This window comes from Uloborus diversus, chromosome 4, assembly GCF_026930045.1.
Source record: "Uloborus diversus isolate 005 chromosome 4, Udiv.v.3.1, whole genome shotgun sequence".
Classification (NCBI taxonomy): domain Eukaryota; kingdom Metazoa; phylum Arthropoda; class Arachnida; order Araneae; family Uloboridae; genus Uloborus; species Uloborus diversus.
In genome coordinates, this window is record NC_072734.1 from 174,932,170 (window position 1) to 174,955,647 (window position 23,478).

At 30.6% G+C, this 23,478-nt stretch overlaps 1 protein-coding gene across 1 annotated transcript in view; it reads right to left on the reverse strand.

The window, feature by feature from the left end:
- Positions 1-23,478, reverse strand: part of LOC129221004 (AP-3 complex subunit beta-2-like) — a 77,958-nt gene that overhangs the window by 23,713 nt on the left and 30,767 nt on the right. Inside the window, 12 exon segments of the mRNA XM_054855439.1 lie at positions 4,137-4,153; positions 6,318-6,465; positions 6,467-6,543; positions 9,230-9,482; positions 11,379-11,552; positions 14,488-14,540; positions 14,634-14,766; positions 16,311-16,373; positions 16,466-16,537; positions 18,781-18,835; positions 20,971-21,068; positions 23,282-23,446. Of these exon segments, the coding sequence (XP_054711414.1) occupies positions 4,137-4,153; positions 6,318-6,465; positions 6,467-6,543; positions 9,230-9,482; positions 11,379-11,552; positions 14,488-14,540; positions 14,634-14,766; positions 16,311-16,373; positions 16,466-16,537; positions 18,781-18,835; positions 20,971-21,068; positions 23,282-23,446 (1,308 nt within the window).

Here is a 23,478-nt window from a genome sequence, read left to right on the forward strand (position 1 = left end):
GTAAGACCACAGTCAAATGTACCATAGTTAATGTCAATTTTATATTATATACATATAGAACATATATATATGAATTTACATGCCTTTTCATGAGGATTTCTTCTCCCATTGAGGATATTTTAATTATGATTCAAACACCAACATTTGAAATAGGGATTGAATTTTAGAGAAGAATATCTCTCTCTGACCTGAATTTTAGAAGGAATTTTTTTTTTATAGAAAATTTCAATTTTTATAAATATTCAAAAACTTCCCTTTAGTATAGCTAAGTATTTACAGTAATAATAACAAAAGCGCACATTTTAAAGAGTAATTTATCCATCAAATTACTTGCTTTTGAAGGAATTATAGCAGATTCACAAAATTTCTGGTTTCCCCCCACCCCCCCATGAAAGTAATCAAATAGGAAGCAATCTCCTCCACCCTTAACCCCCTTCCCCCCCTCCAACAAACACATAGAAATGTTTTATTATTATTATTATTATTTGTACTTAAAACTGGTCTTGAGGATTTAAAATTTTCATTTTTCTTGAGGAAACAATCACAATATTTTTTAATTCATAATTTTTAGGGATTCATAATTTTTAGCAAAATTAGTATCAACAGTTTAGTATCAATAGTTTACGTAGCAATAAACATCCAATTCTATCGCAATTAATACCAGCAAAGGTGTTTACTTCAAACTTGACAGTAGAAAAGACAGAAAGGTTCAATAAAGCCGCCATGTTTTGGTCATGACAGGGAAAATAAAGTTGTGAAACCAATAATGGTACTCTACATTTCTGATATGGTTGAAGATTTAAAAATTATAGGGTCACACGGGGCAATTATGAGTCACTCTCTTTCCGGAGTAAATAATGGTCACCAACTTTTTTCTGTTAAAGAATGTTTTTGCAAAAAAACTAAATTATGCTAAGTCATCTTTATACATTCAATTTTCCTATACCAAGGTCAAAAACAATGCAAGAGTGAAGTAAATAAGTGAGAAAAAACAGTTTTCACACTTCTATAAAAACATCTTCAAAAAAGATTGCCTCGGAAAATCATAATTTTTTTTCAAGATTCGTGTTGGTGAAACAGTGTTGAAGGAATAATTTTGTTGGTGCTGTTTTTTAATAGCAAATGGTCTAAGCTTTTCATAGCTACATATATTTTTTCTTCTTTTTAAAAAAAAGTTAGTATAAAAGTATGCTGATTTATACCCCAGTTTAGCGGGGTAATTCTGGGTCACCGGGGGTAATTCTGGGTCAGTATACTTTCTGATATTTTTGATGTTTTTCTTATTCATTTTTATGTGAAGAATTTAAGTATTAACTTCAAATTATCCTTTTCTATGCCAAACTCTCTCTTAAAAAGAAATTTTAATGCTCCAAGTGCAACATTAGATATTTTATCATCTTAAGTATCATGCCCTTTTGGCTAGCAAATCAATTTCAGTTTTGAAGATAATTTATGTCAGCATGCAATTATGGCACATATCAAGAAGCAAAATAATCAACAAATTAATGCTAATCACTTTAGTACCAAATAAGGAGACAAATTCGATAGTTATAACAAATCAAACTCGCTTGTCTATCTTGTAACTGCAAGAGAAATCGAATTCACAAATGTAATCAATGAGAAAACCCCTGCTTGCAAAAAAATAAAAGTACTTCACAAGCTGATATAGACAGTGATATAAACAGCGTTTAAATACAAAATGAGCTTATTTTGGAATTGTTTATGACAACGACAAAAAAAAAAAAAAAAAAAAAAAGGAAGAATTTGCAATAACACAATTGCAAAAACAATCCTATTTTAAAAATGTTAAAAGATGGTGCTATAAACGAATTCATTCTGTACTTGAAAATCAGATATACTTTGTGGTGTATGATGATAAGCAACATATTCTACAGTGGGAAAGTAACTTAACCCTTCGGACGGAACATCCGTCTCTTGGACGGATATTGTCTATAAATTTTCCGATAGCTACCGCTGTGGTGTGAGTTGGAAGAGGTGGTTTCAAGGTTGCTTCTTTCATCATTTCCCCTCAACGTTCAGCATGAAAATTTAGTCGTCCTTTGCACTCAAAGCAGGTAAGAGCGTTTTTATTTATACCTACCCCGTTCTCCAGGCGGATGTTCCTTATAACTGGTGGTTGGAATATCCGTCTGTTAGGCGGATGTTCCTTTTAACGTACGTTTTTAGCATCCGCTTGTCAGAAAGGTGTTCCGAAAGCAATGCTTTTGACTTGTACTCGTTTAATAAAATTAATTTAATTGTTGTATTTTGTAATTGTGATGATAAATAATTTGTTTTATATTGTTCCAAGATCCACTATGGCTGTTCCAACAAACATATCCACACGAACCAAACGAATTGTTCAAGTTGCTCTTGAACAAGAATCCGACTCCGACATTGATTCTGATGATTCTTACGTCCCTAAAAATGATGACTTGCAGGAATCCGATCATGAGACGTCCTCCGAAATTGATGAAGATGAAAGCGACGGACTGCTAGTTTCGCATGAAGAAGAAGGAAGTGGAGAGTACTATGGAAAAAAAAAATGCATTGTTTGGAAAAAAAGACCTGTAGTTGCTTCAAATCATCCAATTCAAAGAAATATCATAAAAGTTCGTCTCTCGAAGCCTGATGGTCCTGCTCGATTGCTAGGAGGTAAGCCAACCCCAAAAGAACTATGGGATCTTTTTTTACGAACGACATTTTACAACTGATAGTGACGCACACAAACTCAAAACTTACCGAAAGCGTACCACGATAAAACACCAAGATTCAGTGGCATACAAAAACACAGATGTGGACGAAATAAACGCATTACTCGGGGTCATATTGCTTTGCTGCATTTTCAAGTCATCCCGGGAATCATTACAATCTCTTTTTTCAACTTCAATTACGGGGCGACCAATTTTTCGAGCATTTTTGACTGAAAAAAGATGCAACATTCTCTTTCGGGCTCTTAGATTCGACAATTCAAGTACAAGGAAAGAAAGGGAAAAAGTTGAAAAAGCTGCTGCAATTTCGGAGTTGTTAGACATATTTGTTAATAATTGCCAAAAGAACTATGCTCTTGGGGCCCACGCAACAGTGGACGAGACTCTTGTGCCTTTCAAAGGTCGCTGTGGGTTCCGTATGTTCATGCCCCTAAAGCCTGCCAAGTATGGCATAAAAATAATGACTCTAACCGATGCTCATACGGCATATCTTTATAATTGTTATATATACACCGGTAAAGGGAGCGACGGATTTACTCTGAGTGAACAGGAAAAAAAAAACCTGAAGATTCCAACCCAGTCAGTAATTCGTTTGACTAAGTGCATTTCGGGCACTAACCGAAATATCACTTGCGATAATTGGTTCTCATCAATTGAGTTAGCCTCTGAGCTACTAAAAAATAAAATAACGATGGTTGGAACGCTAAAAAAAAACAAGCCCCAAATCCCTCCGGAATTTCTTCCCAAAAAGACTAGAAAGGTAAACTCTTCATTATATGGATACACGAAAGATATGATGCTTCTTTCGTACGTTCCGAAACTGTCAAAAGCAGTTGTTCTTCTCTCAACGATGCATCACTCTGAACATACGGACATACAAACAAACAAACCAGAATTGATCTCATTTTACAACTATACAAAAGGTGGAGTTGATACTTTAGATCAAAAATGTAGCATATATTCCGCAAATCGCCGAACAAGACGGTGGCCACTGGCTGTATTTTACCATATAGTGGCAGTGGCAGCATGCAATGTGCACACATTGCACTGTTTGTTCGACGATACTAAAAAAATCTCGAGGAGTGCCTGTATAAATGAAATAGCTCTGGGATTGGCAAATAAATTTATAAGAAAAAGGTTGATGATTTCAAATTTATCTCAAGACCTAAGGAGTATAATCACTGAAGCCGCAGGGATAAAAGATGAAAAAAAGCCTTTGTCGCTTCCTGCCACAGATCGGCTTGAAAAGAGAAAGAATTGCAGATTTTGCCCTTACCAGAAGAACCGAATGACTGCATACAAGTGCATCAAGTGTAATACTCCTACGTGTATGGAGCATTCAAAAAAAAATATGTGATACATGTGCTGTGAAAGAGTAATTTTTCGGAATATAAGTTACCTATACATAGTTTCTAAATAACATACTGTGATGTTGAAATAGTCTAAATATAGTAATAAAGTAATAAAAATCATCTTTGTACGTACCGCAAGGTTGATGAAATACTGTAGAGAAGTCCGTCAAACCTTGCCCTCATTCTTTCCATACCAAACCGGTTTCGGGCTTTGCCCATCATCAGAGGTTTAACAGGTGCCGAAAACCCGAAACCGGTTTGGTATGGAAAGAATAAGGGCAAGGATTGACGAACTTCTATACAGTACCGCCTTTTATTGTTATTTTATTTTGAGGTAGGATATTATAATAGTTTTTTTTTTTATTATTATTATTATAGCTTGGGGTATAACTTGTTAATAGTCAGTTTGACTAATATTTGTAAAAGACTGATATAGTTTGTTTTTTTTCCAACCAAAAATAGGATAATTTTATACTGTTTTCTATACAAAAGTTTTTCAGTATTGTAAATAAAAAGTTTCTTTATCGTTGTTGATTTGTTTTCATTCACCGTAAACAATACCGCTTAACAATCAGTCATCGAAAATGAGAAAAACCAAGGTGACCGTCTGAGAGACGGATGTTCCTCACAATAGTAAAAAATAAGATGTTCCGTCCGAAGGGTTAAATTTTGGACAAAGAAAAAGCAGAAATGAATTTTCTGGAACAAGGTGTCGGAAACTTTAGTTTGTTCAAGCGAGACATTTCAAGAAGTAACTTGAAATAAGTAAATTTTTTTCAGTCTAGTTAATTGAAATTGAAAAGAAAAATCAATGCAGTTGATAGAAACATGACTGATAAAGGTAGCATACAACTTTTAAAGAAACTTCATCGCATTTGGGCTTAGGGCAAAGAGCAATAGCCAATTGTAGTCGACTAGTAAGAGTAACATCAAATCATTTCCATTATAATGTGTTTTTTCTTAAACATAAAACTTTTTGTCATTAAAAAGTCTCTTAGTGGGCTAAGAAATGATAATTTAGAATATTTAATTACTTTTGACATGGATTACTTCTAAAAAAAGGGGGTGACCCATATTTGCCCCATGTGTGACCCATAATTGCCCCAATCCGGGATAATTCCTGGTCACTCATTTAATTTAAATAAAATAAATAATAATGTAATTTTAGGTAAAGGGATTATTTGAATAATTTCTAAATTGTGTAAGCTTACTCCATGCCAAATTAAATTATTTCATCTTTTATACTCAAGAAAATATTAAGATGTTATGGTATTTTGACCCATAATTGCCCTGTCTGACCCTAACACATGATTTTAAGTAAAAGGTGACTAGAGTGAAAAATAACCTTAAAGCACTAGTAATTTTTGAAATACAGTGGTAAAAATTCTTCATTGCAAAAGTATCTTAGTGGTGAAAAACATGACCTAAAATACTGAGAATGTCATACTTGTAACTTTATCTCAAAGCAGCCATTGCTAAATTTTCCACATAGTTATAACTTTTGACAATCAAAACAATGAGCCACAAAACTTGAATCTTAAAATTGAACCACCAAACTGCTTTACATAAAAATTTTTGTTTAGTACATTGAGCTGTAGTGCACCTTCTAATAACTGCAGGGAGGAGGGGGATGCATTATGCTGCCAAATAGAACAAGCTATTTTCACTCCAATGAAATTCACTTTGAATGTCAGATGAAAATAACTCACTGAAATTTTGAGAAAACAAGTCTTGAAGTTCCTTCAAAAACATGAAACATTAAAACTAAAACTTGTGTATTGAATTTTATTATGTTTCGGAAACATTTTGAGTTAGTAATTTGATTGCTTTTCCCTAATTTGCAGCATAATCAGTCAAAACAACCTTTTCATTGTTTTATTACAATTGTCTCTTAGTAGCAAGCTCCAAGCTTTTAACACCACTTGAACATGTCATTCAACAGTGTCGCCCTATTTTTTCAGGTCTTTTTTATAACTTATTGAATATTATTTATCAAGCATTCTACAAGTCTCAAAAGTTCTCATCACAACCCCTTTTCAAAAACTTAAGAATGGTTTCATGAGAGTGTGAGTTGAATCCAGAAATTATATTGAAAAATGGTAACTTTGGAGAATTATAAATATTTTTCAAATTAACTTTTAAAAGCAAAGACAAAAACACAAAATGTAAAAATTCTATTAGTCAAATACAGACATATGTTACACGCTTACTTTATAAACATTCTTTTTAAAATGGAAAAAAAAAAAGAACTTACCACCTTCTGGAGAACTTGATTCTGTTTCAGAATAGAAGGATTTCTTTTTAACTGTTTGTTTTTTCTTTTTCTTGACAAAGTGCGTCTCTTGCCATGGAATTTGTGATTCTACATTTCGTACTGAAGGATCGGGAATTTCTTCGGGGAAAACCAGGTAAATCATAATAGCCAGACGTTCTTGAATTTAAGTAATGGCTAAGTGATCCTAACTGGAAACGATCTCTATCTATTGGAGAAATTTAAAAAAAAAAATGATTTTAGAAAATATTCATAGACATGAAACAAAAGTTAGACCATTGAGCATTCACTTTGTCTTTACATTTGTCAGTGTGATATTTACTGATGCAAATGAGGCATTGAACAAGAATGTATGATGAATGTCAATAATGAAGTAAGAAATAAGGCATGGTGTGCAGCAAATAACTTTTGCTTTCTCATTCTTACAAATTTATGCATGGTTTTAAAAATGCCAATAATTTTTTTTAAACACTTTTTTTCTTAATTTTTGGATTTTTTCTACTTTTAATGTAATGCCAAAAAAAGGGGGGGGGGGGGGCTAAAGCTTTTCAAAAGACTTTTTAGAAAAACAAGCATTTTAAAATTCATTTTTGTAATTAGGGGCCATTTCAGGGCAAACGGTAACTTTGTCATGCACGTAAAGTCTCATACATTTCATTAAAAATAATAATTTTAAAATGTGTGATTCATTAAGCAAAAAATTTTATCATTACTTTTTTTTAATAATTACTTTTTTAATGAAATATATAAACCGTCACGAGCTGGACAAAGTGACAACTTTTTTGTGGAATGGTCCAATACATAATTTATTAATATAGTTTAAACTATTGTTTCTCAACAAATGAGATATGTTTCCTTTAAATGGGAACCTTTGTTCTCAAAATCTATTATTTGATTAAACATTAATATATTTATAGAGCAAAATTATTAACTAATTCATAAGCAAGTTACGAGAGATTGACTTTAGATGTCCCGCCCATGATGTATGCAAATAAATTAAGTTTTAAATAATAAAACTGATTAATTAAACTGGGTCAGGAGTATCTTTGTATCAAAATGTTGAGATTAAAAAATTTCCTTACCCCTGTTTAATTAAAATATTTAGAGTTACCAAAAATTGTTAATGAAATTTAAGCATATTTTTTGCCCACACGTGACCGTGGAATGGCCCAATAACGAGTTACAAAATGCACTAATACATCAATACAAACAAGAAAATAACGACCAGCATCAGGCTCTGGACTCAGCAAGATTGATCCTAGTTAATTTATCAATCCCCAGTGAAGATCATAACTATCTGAAAAGCTTTAAAAGATGACCTTTGGCATTCTGTATTGGTGTTGCTGGATATAAGTGCACACATTTTGGTAAAAAAAACATAAAAATAAAACTTTTAACACAGAGATGTGCCAAAGACTGGAAGCTGGTAAATATAATACCACTATTCAATTCATTTTGGGTAATGTTTTTTACAAAAATGCATTTCACAGATAAAATAAAAGAAAAGAAATCACAAACAGAAATCTATTTCACCCTGTCTATTTGAAAATCCCTGATTGAGTAAGTGGGAGTAAAGGCTATAACAATAGCCTAAAGCTAAGGCAGATAATTACAAACCGTGTACATCTACATATGGCAATATGTAAAATTTTGAAACTCTGATGAAATTAAAAGATTACAGAATATATAGAGAAAAATTGTGAGATCTGGTTTGCAGTATGGTTTTAGAAAGGGTTGATCCTCTGTAGCACAAGCACCGACTCCATGGGTCTTGAGGGGGCCCAGGCCCCCAATAATTTGTGTCTTTTTTTTTAGTTTGGGTTGCAAGTGCATTACTTGAGGGGGAGTTTCCATTTGCTCGAGGAGTGTCATTGACAATTGTGAAGTTTTTAGGAGTTTATAGTCTGAAATTCCAAATATTAAGGCAAAGACCCTATCTAATCTGCTGAAAGATGTTCTTGTATGCCTAGGCCTGTCTCTCTTTTCTGGATGTGAGAAGACTACTATGAAGGTGTGTTGTGTCAGATATGAAGGGGAGGATTGGTAGACTTCAAAAATTGGTTTTAGATTTAGAGCCACAAGCAATATAAGTTTTCAAAGAAGGTCTAATTTAACCAGAAAATTTGTCTACCAATTTTTAGAATTTTATGCCTTGAAAATGCTAAGTCACATATTTCTGGTTCAGGCAAATTACACACATAAAAAAAATATGTAAAATGGCATTTTCAATGTACTAAAATTTGAAAATTTTTCCGGGGAGCGCCCACAGCCCCCTTTACATGGAAGCATTCAATACCTCTAGCGCCCCATCCAGTTATTTAAATTAATTAAACTGAAGGATGCTGATGAGTGAAATTTCTAAACAGATGACAAAATCAGGGGTCATAGTTTTAAGCCTTTCAAGTCCCAAGCTAATCTTGAAATTAGGAAAAAATGACTGTTTCAAGAGGGTTGCAGGTTTTGGATGGTTTACAAAAGCAGGTGCTACTTGGAAAGGAACTTTTAAGATGGCTCTTGATTTCATAGGACATTGATAATTTGGCTAGAACCAGAGGGATCAGAACTGGTTGCAGGCATTTTTCTTTTCCATTTGTATAAAGGAACTGAACTTTTATAGGCATAGAATCATGACCGTCACGTCTCAATTAAGTACACAGATCTGTTTTGATCGCAACAAAAGATAATTAGAACACTTTGAACACTTTTTCTGTGCTTCTCAAGTTGAAGTCAAATTTATGAACATAGCATTCATTCAGTTTTTGCTTTCAAGCAGTTTTAAATAACATAAACATTATGGAAGAGGTGTGAAGTCTTTTACATTTGCACAGTTAAATGGTTTGATTGTACAATGTAAATTAAACAGGGGGGGGGGGGGGTCAAATAAAAATACATACCTTTAAATTTTGACTGTAGGACAGGTGCAGGTTTAGAAGCCAGTAATATTTTCTTTGCATGTTTGGACAAACTGATGTTATCACCTTGAGGCATGATAAGTTGCCTTAAAAATCGAGCTCTGTCTCTAATATCATAATTTGTATCATACTTAGCAAGATTAAATACATACTGAACAAGCAACTTTGTTTGTTTTACATTAGTTAGAAAAAGTTTTGCAGCAAGATTTATTGCTTGTAACTTGACTATGTCCTCCTAAAACAACAATGGACATAATGAATATCAGATATTTTAAATAAACAATAGAATCTCAATTAACAGAAAAGAGACAAATAGTTTCTTAGTTAGTGAGCGATTTGTTTATCAGACACAACTTCTAAAAATGTAAAAAAAGAAGAATAACACGGTAATGATTTAAGATATAATGTTCAAAGGCAATTCAAAATCCTATAAGTAAGATGGTAGGCATGCCATCACATCACAAAACATAGGGAGATTTAGATAATAAATTATACACTAAATTTCATGGGTAAAGAAATATTCAATTGTGCCAGTACTTACTGACTCTTTCCTTCCAACCCAAATGGTCAATGAAAATTTAGCTGAATTATAGGTTTAGCTTTGGTTATTTATAATTTGTTTATATCATCGCCTCAGAGATGCCAGTAAGGCATCTAATCTCAGGAATAACACTAAGACATCCTACTGTTGTTCTGAGGCGACGATATGTTACATTTCAGTTAAAAAAAAGTTACACAACATACTGTCTGACTACCGATGAGATAGAAAGGCAAACATCCAATTTATGGGATGCATCCATTAGTTGGCAGTTATGTCACAATTTGCTGTTACAGATGTGTGTGGAAGCCTCTAAATTAAGCAGTAGAGTAACATTAAAAGGAACAAAACATGAGCATTGAATTTGTCCTTTTCTCATCAATTTAGTTAAGACTTTTTATCTAGCTGTTTGCTAATTCCATCGCAAACATGAGCAGACAGCACAAATATTTGATTTTGTTTTTAAATGCATCACAAAAAAAAAATATGTTTAAAAAATCAACATCTTATAAAAGAAATGCCTAATTACTACAGGGTGGTGACAGGAACTGTGAAAAAAAGTTCCCTGAGTTTTCCCTGATTTCCCTGATTAAGTTCACCAAATTTCCCTGATTTACATTACCAATGATAATGGTTTTCTTTCTTTGCTCTACTTGAAATCCATTGTATGTTTGTATAAAATGCAGTATTTTAAACGTTTTAAGTTGTGTAAAGTTGTTGAACTAAATATATATTTTTAAAAGATGCTACTTTTTTAATAAAATGGTTTTAAAAAAAACTACAAAACAGTATATTCAATTTTTCTGCATGAAAAGATTATAGAAAATTATATAAAAAAAAAATACTTTACTTCCAGAAACCACTTAGCATAAGAAATTTAAGAAACTATTAAAATTAATTAAGAAAACTTTTTTTATTGAAAGTTCAATTTTAGCAATTAAATAAAAAATGCGAAGAAGTAATAACTTTTAAGCTTTTATAGTATTAATTCAAAAACCAAAGATTTCTTCTTGAAATCGTGATTACAGTAGGCTAATTACTTCGAGACAATGGAATAAAGGCAAAGGAGCTAAGGCATTAATGAAGGCTTCCTCTTTGCCTGTATGGTTGTTTATTTTACGTAGCATTGAAAGCGTAAAAGGAAATTTCAAGCTAGGTAAAAATAAACGACCTAACAGACATAGAAGCAATCTTAGGAAGTTCATTCTGTGGTTAATAAGTAAGATTCAATACTTTGACGTTGAGGAAAAAAGATGAACAAATATGCGGCAGTGTATAATCGCACCTCATTAATTTTACTTTTCTTTTGAAGAGATAATTGGCGGAAAATGCGTAGGGAATTAGAGTACTTAATTTTGTACAGCAAAAAATTTTTTTTCTTTATAAAATCAATTTTCCCTGATTTTTTTTGTTATTTTTTCAAAATTCCCTGATATTTCCCTGACTTTTCCCTGATTAATAAAGTTCCCTGACTTTTCCCTGATCTGTCACCACCCTGTACTATTAATAATGATTTTAAAAGGAAACCAAATATTGAAAAAATCATTCATGTAAGAATTTTTAAGAACAAAAGAAAAAATAATGTGGTGAAACCTTACTTCACTGGAAAAATGTTTTAGCAACTTTTCGTAACACATCAGGAGCAATTTTTGTTACTTTATCAGCATATTCACCAATCAACCATAGAATAGATGCACGGGCCATGGGAACAGTAATCGTATCCATTAACCGTGACATGTGAATAATAATATCTTTATGATCTGCAATCTAAATGCAAATTAAAAACTCATGTACACATTATAAGTATTTTAACTTGTATCATACACATTACAAATAAGGCAGAAAAGTGTTAAACATAGTTTGGAAAGTTTAAAAGAACCATTAATGTATGCTTCTATAAAGCATGTGGGTTTAGTTTGCAGATCAATGCAGAGTTTTTGGGCATCAGTATTTTGATAGTTATTGCTAAAATGCTAATCCACTGCTGCTTTTGAAGGAAAATAATATTTTCCTGCAACATAAATCATGTTCATTTAGATTTTGTCTTAATTTTCATTTTAACAGCTTAACACCCAGAAAATGCTCTTATTTCCTAAAAGCAAAACCGTAAGAAAAGCTTAATTTAGCCTAGAAAAACCCATTTGTTATGCCCTCCCCCAGCCAGAAATTAAAAGAGAGAGAGAGAAAAAAAAACCAGAACAAACAGAACCTTAGAACAAACTTGCAAACAAAGAAACATCTTAGCTTAATAAAAAAAAAATTCAAACATTGACATAAATATAGTAGAATATTCATTATAATGGATTGCAATAATTAAGTTTAGCTTAACAGTTAGTTTAAAAATATGTTTTCACAAGTAAAATTTTGATAAAATTACATACAATGCTCAAACAAAGTTTCCACCACAGAAACATACAACGTCTCATTGCTCTAAAAGTTTGGCCCAGAGCTAGGACTGATACTGCAAATGCCCAAGAATTTTTTAATGATTTATTGCTTGAAGTTATCTAAGTAAAATATACCATGTTCATATGTGCTCCCTTCCCCCTATATATACTCGAATACATATGTGTATTTGGTTGTATCGAAAAAAACTTTTTTTTGAAATTCAATTTGTCAAGTTGATAAAAAGTTGGCCCTACTGACTCACCTCTTACATAAAAGATTTTATCTGAATCAAAAAATATTTTGGTGTCCCACACGAGGTCTAAAATTTATAATTTTCTTCAAAAATCAATTTTCTCTTTTTTTTTTTTGAATAGCAGAAAAAATGTTAAAATCTTTTCAAGTTGAAAATTGTGAGTAATTAAGCTGGGAATTATTGTCAAATAAAAGGCATTTAAGTTCCTGCATAGTACGAAAAAATAAGGATTTTTTAAAAAAAAGTTCAAGTTAGAATTTTCAATATAAACTGATTAGCTTATTTTTTTTTTTTTTTTTTTTTTTTGCAAATGTTGATTTAAAAATCTTCTTCCTAATAAAGACTTTTTAATACATTTCTTTATGTTTAAAAGATAAAAATTATTTGAATTTTTTTTCTAATTATATACTGTAAGATTAGTTTTGTGAAGTTAAAAAATAAAGGTTATAAAATAATCCTGCAAACATCGTTTTCATTTTATTATATAGAAGTATGTTATTTGAAGAATTAAGTATAATAATCTAAACACCAAAACCTATGTAGAATATTATGTGTATTATCATATTATATGAAGCGTTTTCATACTACTGTTTTTTCAACAGCTCTAAAAGGATGCGCGAGTTTTGCTGAAGGCTTTTTCAGTACACCATTTGTAGAGTACTGCAAAATCACATCTATCACGATGATAGCACCATACGCACCAAACGATAAGCAACTATTGTTTGGTACACAAAAGTGTGCCCTTTGCTTTGTGTGGGATGGGATTTTTGCCCAAAAAGTAATGCGATAACTTCACTATCTCTCACTTAAAAGAGATGTTCAAAAACCTGAACCACTTAATGTACTGCGAGTCATCCTGTGTTTCATTCAAGTTTCTGTGATCGTCTTGACGAATATTGCAGATTAGTCAACTAATTCATCGAAAATAATTTTCAATGTACCACCCACATTTATAATATTAGCTTCACAGTGACAAAGACATCGGCAAGAACTTTCTTCTACAGGTTAGAGAAAATAAATAATGATAGGTTTTTCATTGCTTTCTTCTTCGGAGAAAAATTATTGTGCATTTTTAAAGGATTTGAGATTTTTCCTCAAGCTTACTGAAGCGTTCCGACATTGCATTCTGGCCACTCCAGCAGGTTTTGCAATCTGTACTGCACTTTCTCAATTTTTTTCTAAAGCGCAAATTTCTGGGTTTTAAATTTTAGTGACGGTTTTCCAAAACGTTTATAATTTTTACCCATTTTCTCAATTGCTAAATGCATGAAACTGAAACTTTGAATGAGAATACAAATTCATTTTTATCGTTCATCATATGAAACACAAAATATTTCTTGTTCTTCTTGCAGAAATACGAGGAAGGTGATTAAAACTTCAAATGATGCTTGTTAAAATATTCGTTTTATGAGCGTCAAAAGTTGGAAAACGTTTGCATAGAAAATCTTTGCGGGATTGGAAATCTTGCAGGATTTTGCTAGCAATCCCGCAGGGTTAATCCTGCAAAATATCATACGGGATCCCGCAAGATTCAAGACCGAGGTTTCGGGATTGGATACCCCGTTTCTAATCAAGCCAGCCTTGTAGCCAAGTGGCCTTGTAAAATGCTTTTTTTTTTGTTGTGAAAATCACAGAAGTTTAGAATAAATGCGGGAGGACCTATATATATATATTGTTTATGGCAGTTTTTTCTCCCTTACTTTTTCATCCGACTTTACTGTGTACATTTATAAACTTTAAAAAATTTTAACATTTTTTCTATTATTCAAAAAATTTTTTAAAAAAAATTTATTTTTTGAAGAAAATTATAAATTTTAGGACTTGTACGGTACACCTAAATATTTTTTGATGCAGATAAAAATTTTTAATGTAACGTGTAAGTCGGTAGAGGCAACTTTTTATCAACTTGACAAATTACACCCTAATGTGTATGTGTGTTTGTGCAAGTATTTTTCTTTCTTCATAAACCTTTTTACACTCTTAATTTACAACTTTAAATCATATGTTTTTAGCTACTGATGTAAATATAATATGAAAAAAATTCAAAAAATAAAAAATTACCTGCATTTGAAGTAATTTTTTTATCACCACAACACTTTCGGCAACAACAGTTTCTAAGGATAAAGCATAATTAGAGGAAGAAATTATTTTATACAAGATAAATTCATGAATAAATTTATAGTAGTCTCTAATTTGTTATTACAAACCATTTCTATTTGAGAGCAGAGAAACTAGTCCATTAAGGCAAGTATCAGACACTTCAGGAATTGAGCTAGCACAGCGACCTATTGCTTGAACAGTAGCAGCAACAAAGTCCATGTCTGGACTGGACACATATGTCTACAACAACAAAATAAATTATTGAATTAAGTTATCACACATTTAATGCAGTACTAATGGATGCTGAATGCAGCTATAAAAATGCCGTTATAAAACAACATAATATAGTAAAAGACCCCTATTTCAGAATCCCAAAATCCTGAAGACCCGAAAACCGGAACTTTTTTCCTTCAATAATTGGAGAAAAAATATTTTTTTTTTTTTTCAGTTTTAAAAGTCTCAAATTGTAAAAGTTTGGCAATTACTGGTTGAAAACACAGTATTTTCAGTTTAATCTTCTTTTCAAATGTTTTTTGCTGCCGCATGTTATGCATAAATGAGCGTTTTGCTGTAATTGTGCAGCATCTTTTAACATCCACTTTCGGTAAAAGAAACTTAGTTTTTTCTTCTCATAAATATGCAAAACAAAGCCTGTTGAACAAAAGTACAAAATTATTTTTAGTGGCACACTGCGTAATAATAGAAAGCAACATACGAGGACTATAGGTTGTATACTATATTTTGTCTCTGATTTTTGTTTTAGTGTAATGAAGTATACATTCATTTAAATTGATCAAAAAATAAAAGAAATTTAGCTCAACATTAGCGAAACCAGGAAAATCATGTCTTCATCTAATACAGCACAACAGGAGGGTATTCACTATTTTTTCTATTGGAATCCAAAATCCGGAAAATTCCGAAATCTGGAAAGGTCATGGTCCCGAACACTGTGGATTTGGGTTCCCATGCTATACAACTTTTTAACAAGATTTGTTCATTAAAACCACAGCTACTGAAAACATAGCATTGCTTAGACATAAGGTCACAAAATGAAAACTTCAGTGGTTCTAAACTTAGAATGTGATGCTCGTTTTTTATCAATAGCTGGGAGTCCATCAAACATGAAAAAGCAATTTTGCTTGAATAATACAGAACATGTTCAAAGGAAAGATCAAAACGAATGCAATGGCTGCTTAGTCATCTGTTTGAACATACATACGTGACAAAAACTACTTGAAATCGATTCTGGCGAAATTAAAATAGATGTTTCATTTCAAATTTAAATACATTTTTTTCTGAATACAATTACCTTCTTTACTCCACCCGAGGAAGTGAAAAGAAATAAAACTACAGATGAAAACAGTAATGCTTTTGCATCTGATCACTGTGCACCTATGGACTTGATTACTTTTTTTTTTAATTCCTTATCAAAAAGACCACAATAACTTATTATTATATATCCATTGCCCAGAAAGATTTTTTCCCCTTAAATGAATGGTATTTTTTTCTTTCTTTTAATTTAGCATCCAAGGACAACTATTTTAAAATAATAACTTTACATACATCCTCATTGTTTTAAATTTTGAACATTCAATAAGAAGTTAATGGCTTCTAATAAGACTTTATAGAAAACTATGATAACTAAAAAGATACAAACTTTCCGATTTTAAGTTTTAGAGACGACAAATTGAGTTTGATAACAAAAATTTACAATTAATAGAAAATAATGTAATAAGTCAAGATTCTAGTAAGTCAAAAACAAAGAAAAAAAGGTTTGTGCTTACCTGAAATTCTCTCAAAATAAAAGACACATTTCCTTCCGTTGCCAAATTCGTTAAAATTTCCAACTAGAAATAATTTCATTGATGAATATCAACAAAATATGATTCAATTGCAATCAAGCAAAACTTTCAAAAAGAAATTAATTTAACTGAGATACCTTTAATAATTTTATGTGGGTGGGATCACTAGATCTGACAAAGAAGCTCTTCAAATATGGCTCAAACATACCCTAAGAAAATCGAAAATTATATTTACTTACAAAACAATAAATATGGTAAACAAATGCAGGCACATAATGCATAATACAAAAATTTTCAACTGATCATTGAGTATTCAGTCAAACGTATTTACTTTGATTACATTGCATACATTTATAGAATACATAGCCCAGTTCGTTTACTAGAATTAAAAAACCCCCACTTATTACATAGTAAACGAATTCAAATTATTTATAGATATTTGAATAATGATATTTTTTGTGCAAATAAATAATTATTATTTTTTAAATATTTTGTGGCACATTTGCCTTTTTGTAGATAGACAATAAATAAATAAAAATAAATCAAAGCTTAAGGTTGTTAATTGATGTTATAATTGGAAAAGCAAAAATATTTCATTTACTCAATTATTTCTTTTTTATTTTTGTTACAGACCAAAATTTAAGTAAATACATATCTTTATGATGATACAGAGATAAAACGTATTTGATTTTGGTTCAATTTCTTAAACATTCATTTTGAATTTTAAGCTAACTGTTTTTATTTTCTTTTTTCTTTCTTAATTTACCAAAAATTTGTAAATGAAACAAAGTAAAACTTAGAAGAAGGTAGCAATCTTCTATTTAAAAATCAAACCTGAAATTCTTTTCATTGTAATCTTTTTCATGTAAAATTTTTGTTTAAATTTCAAAAAAATATTTTATAAAAACATTTATTATCAAACCATAAGCATCTTGCCTTAAAATTTCAGTTAATGATTCTAATAACTTCTCCATTTTACGAATACCTTACAAGAACCAGATTTTAATTAAACCAACATGACACTAACAGAAAGTTAATCTGCATATTTAAAAGATTGCCGCACAACCTCTTACTTAATATAACTTTTCTTCAAAAAAGAAAGTAATAGATTCGATGACATTTTCATATTTCATTCAGTATAAAAGCAAAAAAAAAAATAAAATAAATAAATAAATAAACCAACAATGGTATATAACAAACTATTAAAACAGCATTAAAAAAAAAAGTTAATTTCTTTCTTTCTTTCTTTTTTTTTTATTTTATTCTGCATCAAACCATAATATTAAATTTAATGAACATCATTTTCATTAACAAACTTGTACATAAATTTTGAACAAAGATCATAATACTGTTGTGTCCAAATGAATAATTAATGAATAAATAAACAAGAAAAAACAACTAATTGAACAAAATAAAGTTCAATTAAGCTTTTTTTTTTTTTGGCATCAAGAAAAATTAATGCATACAATGTTAAAGTTTATACATAATTGACAAATTAAAGAAAAAGGACTTACATGATTCTTGTCCAAAGGAGCAAAAAATAAGAATAAAGTTCAATATTATTATACATTACAAAATATGAGAAAAAAAAAATCCTGCATTTATTTGCCTTAATGTTAAAATTATTGTACTTGAATGCCACTTGGTTTAATGCTATCAGGGTTGGTTTTTCAAATTGTGTTTTTATGTTTTTTTTTTTTTTTTTTTTTTACATATTTAAGGAAAGAAAGGGAAAAACATACCTATTGAGGCATAAATAACCCAAGTACTTTGAGCTACGCTCGGAAATATATGAAAATACTTCTGTTGTTGACTTGCTTACAGATTTATAATCTCACTTATTCCATTTAATTACAAGTACAGTTATGTATTTTAAGAAATCTAACTAATGTCTGCATCATTTTTAAGATATTATCAATTATGTTACTGAAATGCTTATTTGCAACAGTTCCTGACACAATTAATTACTAAGCACACACACACAATTTTGTTGTTTAAAATTTAATTTTTTGCATGCAACACATGCAGGACATCGACAAGAGGAAAGTCAAGCTCTTGTCCCTTACTTATGAATTAGTTAACATTTTTACTCTATAAATATATTAATGTTAAATTGGAGATTTTGAGAGCTAATATTCTAGTGTAAAGGAAACATATCTCATTCTTAGAGAAACAATAGTTTAAGCCATTGAAAAAAATTGATGTATTGGGCCATTCCACAAAAAAGTAGTTCACTTTGTCTCGCACGTTTATTTCATTAAAAAGTAATTATTTGAAAAAGAAATGATGAAATATTTTGCTTAAGGAATCACATTCATTTGTAATTTGTTAAGCAGTGGTTTTTATTATTATTTTTAATGAAATATATAAAGCGTCACGTGAGGGACAAAATGACGTTTTCCGTGGAATGGCCCAAAAGTCAAATTTAAGCTAGAATTAAAGAAAAATATACCTTGTATCGTGTAGTAAGTGTAGCTATTGTGCTAAGCACAACAGACTGTATTTCTCTGAAATATAAACATACATCATAAAAATATATGTTTAGACCTTTTCATTTTACTTTCACAATAAAATTACAATAATAATAATAATAAAGCATTTTATAAGTCATAGAAATGATAGGATAATGATTTCTTGGTAAGAAAAAAAGTTTTTTTTCCATGAATGTATAAAATTAACTTTTTTAATGAGCAAATAAAACTCATAAAAATAAAATCACAGGTAGGGGAAAAAAAACTTTAATTAAATTTTTATTTGATTTTTCAGTAACTTCTTTGAACTGCTCTTCACTTTGAAACCACATAATATTGATTGCTTTAATTACCTGAAATCTATAGTTAAATTTAGGAGTTTTTGTGATTTTAGTTAAAACTTGTCCTTTTTTCATTTAAAAATGCAACAAAATTACTTTGTAGAATTATATAGATAAACAGCAGTTGAAAATGCTTCAATTGTGATTAGAGCAAGGAAGGTAGGGCAATTATTGTAAAGTATGGAACCTTATTTCAGAATCCAAAATTCTAGATGACCAAAAACCTGGAACCTTTTTTCTCAAATAAAAAAAAAAAAAAAATCCAAAACATTTCCCTCCATTTTTTTAAAAAAATTAATTTTTAATGCTTAAAGTTGTATTGACTATTACTTGTTAAAAACATAGTATTTACAGCTTCTTTTTTAAGTTTGATTGATGCCTCATTAGTATATAATATAAAGCACAGATATAAAAGTCATTTTTATAATGAATATGATTTATTTATTGCACTACTCGGCATATCATATAATGTATTGGGGTAAAAAATAACATCCATGGATCATAAACAATGCAAATTGTCTCTGCCCCTTTTTAGCATATTAAAGTATGCTTTCATTGAGATAGATTTATATAAAAAAAGAAAGATATTTGGCAAGAGCATAAGCAAAACTCAGAAAAACGTGCTGAACATCCTACAATACAATAATTTTAGCTATTTTTTAAGTCTGGGAAAATTCCGAAATCCGGAAAGGTTGCGGTTCCTGAGGGTTCTGGATTTGGGGTCCCATATTGTAACAACTTTGCTAAGCTAAATGCCAAAAAAATAATATTTTGACGGCCATAATTTTAAATGACGCATAAAAAATCAATATTGAAGACAGAGATTTTAAGATTTGAAATACTTGTTGGTTCTAGATTATTTTAACCAAACTCAAGAAGTTAATAAAAACAAACAATTATTGGTGAATTTGGTTTTATAAATACTACATAATCTAAACTTAAACTCATATTTAAGGCTAAGAATTTATCTCTACATAGTATAAAATGAAGTCTCCAAAAAGCGTCTGTTTGTTTCAACGCACAAAACTCCAGAACTACCCAGCCGATTTCGCTGAAATTTTCCCAGCATCTTTCTTATAGCACCGGAAAGGTTTGCAGACCGGTTGGGAAAAATTTTGATGAGTAGTTTTTTTTTTAAATTCCAATTTAGGCCCAGTTTTCACACAAATTGCTGAACATAAGGGTGAAAAATTACTTGCACATATTAATGTTGCATACGTTAGAAAGAGCAGAATTTTTCGCGTTCTACGCAATTTGTTTCAATTCTCTAACTTAATTATGGCGGGAGTTATTTGCATTCTTAGCTCGATTTTTTTAGGCTTAGCTGAAATTTAGGCACTACTTTAATGAAATCTATCAATAAAAAGTGAAAGAATTGTCCCACTTTTTTCTTTTTGACACCATTGGAAAAAGCAATATTTTTTACTCCAGATCCATCTCGACCTGTGGTCGAAAATCTAAGCTTGTATCTCAAAAGGAAAAAAAAGTTATAAGCCTTTTTAAATCAAGTTCAAAAAATCTCATTTCCATTCAAATTGTTAACCATTTTCTTTCGCATTTTAATTCCTCAAACTTATTTTATTTTGTGTTTCCATGGTTACGCTTTTTTAATACATCTTTCTCGATATAATTTCTTAAATGTATTTTAATATCTGTCGTCCTTGCTTGGGAAAGAAATTTTGCATGATTTTTTTTATTTATTTATTTATTTAAGCCTGATTGTTGAATATATGTCACTTGACCCAATTTTTATTTTCAAGGTAGACCAGGCAAAGCCGGGCAATGCAGCTAGTCATTAATAAATAACATAAAATTGACATTAATACATACCTGTGACTATGAGTCAACCTAATCAATGCTTTAGCAACAATATTTACTTCTGCACGAGGAGCTAAATAATAATACAATTGCACAACACCCATCACAACCTGTAACAAAAGTTAACAAAAAATGGTATCAGGATAAGTTAAAATAGTCAGTCATATGTTGAAACTAAAACAAATACTAACTGTAGTAAAGATTTTTCAGGGTTTTTATCCAATTTTCTACGTCAAAAACACTCTCGAAAAACGTTTTAAAGAACCATTTTGAAAAAACCGAGCATCATCCCTCACATTAACTTATATTCAAACATAATTTAGACCTATGCAAGGAAGTATGAAGACCTACAGGAAATACAGTGAAGCATCGTTTATACGTTTCTCGTTTATATGTTTTTATCGGTTATACGTTTTTAAAATTGGTCCCTGCAGAGTCTAATACACATTAACCTATACCCATTATACGTTTTTTCATTCGTACGCTTTTTTCATACAGTCCCTTTAAAAACGTATAAACGTTGCTTCACTGTAGTTTAATTTAATAAATTCCTTATTGAATGAGAATATTTTAGCAGAATCAAATGTTTCCAAAATATCAATTCATAAAATTTTGCACTTTGTGATGAAATTGCTCTGATAAATATACCAAATGCTTTGGGCATAATTGTGGTACACTAAACTGTCTACTTATTTATGCTTATAAATACAATAACCTTGAAATGTAAATGAAAAGATACGTGCATGTAAACTTGTCAGTATATGCTGCATGTTCAGTTTCATATTTTTAGATTTAAAATGCCGAAAAGAAATAAAATTCACACACCTGTTTTTAAAAGCAAAAACAATTTGATTTATCAAATTTTACATTCAGCTTTTAGCAAAAAAATGTTCATGAATTATCTCATTATTTTTTTTTTTTCAATTTTGCTACAGTATTTAGGACTCTTGAACACAAAACTTACACATGGATGCCTCAATTGCCAAATCAATTAACTCCACTTTTTAAAAAAATCCTCATTTCTGCTTTAATAGTGCTTTATCAATGCTTAGCATGTGAATTTATATTAAAGTTTTGGTTCAGTACATTTCTGACCATGTGATGGCAGAAAACATAACCAGAGTTTGTACTCAATTTCAGAAATTAAATGAAGGAGTTTTGAAGGGGTAAAATGAGATTTTGAAGGAGTACTGACAGGCTGTCATTAAATGATGTCACTTTTTTTCAACATATTTGACCCCCTTCCCCCTTTACCACAAAGTGTCACACTTCACACAACTCCCCCTCTTGTCACATGTCATATTTTTTATAAACATATTGTTACAATAACTGTCTGTATAATAATAACATATTTATGTATTTTTAAATATTTAAATAACTAGAAAGTCGCCCATCAAGGTATGACGGGTGAAAATTGCTTCTACACTTGAACGAAGCCGTTGCCTTGTTTGGTGATATTTTGATAGTTGACATTTTAACCCTAAATCCAGTGGATTAACCCTAAACTCCAGTAAATAGCAATTTTCGTTGACCATTTTTATGTTTCTTCATTCTCCTAAAATGACAATCTTACAAGTATAACAGTTCAGTCCTATAAAAATAAAGCATTTCCCTGCATTTTAAACATTATCAAAACATATTATCAAATTATCACACCGCGGTGCGAGTTTCATTGTTGATAACATCACGTCAGCATTACTCGATCATTGGCTATTATATTTATAAGGATAATTAGATAATCTGACTTTTGCCGCTGAGGTGGAGGGGAAAACAATGATCGTAAAACTTGAAAAAATAGCCAAGCACTATTTAAGCATGTTTTACATCACTTATGAAATGTTTCAGTCATCTAATAATATTTTCACCTTCAACTTTTGTGTAACTATGATCAATTTGTAAATCACATCTTTATGAAAAAAAAAATAATAAAATTACTACATTAAAACTGCCCTTATACAATCACCCTTGGGACTAAGTTGTTGATCAAAGTATTTTAAGTTACTGTCATAGAGGAAGATTATGTTGTCTTGAACTAAAAAAGGAGTTTTGAAGGAGTTAAAACCAAAATGAAGGAGTTTGAAGGGCCCTTCAAGAAAATTTCCTTAATGAAGGAGTATTGGAGGAGTTTTGAAGGAGCGTACGAACCCTGCATAACACGAGGGCCTATTTACTCCTAAGAATAACACCATCCTCTTCATAACTCTTCTCCACTTTTTGTTTTATGGAGTTAGTCAATTTGGCAAGTGAGGCATCCATGTGTCATTTCCAGACAAAATAAAAGGGAATTATTATTCGTGTAATAAAATGTTAAAGCAATACTTACAGCAGAGTTTCTACTTTGAAGAAGCGGTTTACAGTTTCGCAATAATAATCTATGGTCAGGATCCATAACAAATGATTTTTTTACACTTTTGTCATCCTCCTCTTCTTTACTGTGAGAATTTTCAGAATCATAAAATGGCTTATCGTCATCCTCCTTCGAGTCATCCTAAATTTATTTTACCATATATAAAATTTTTG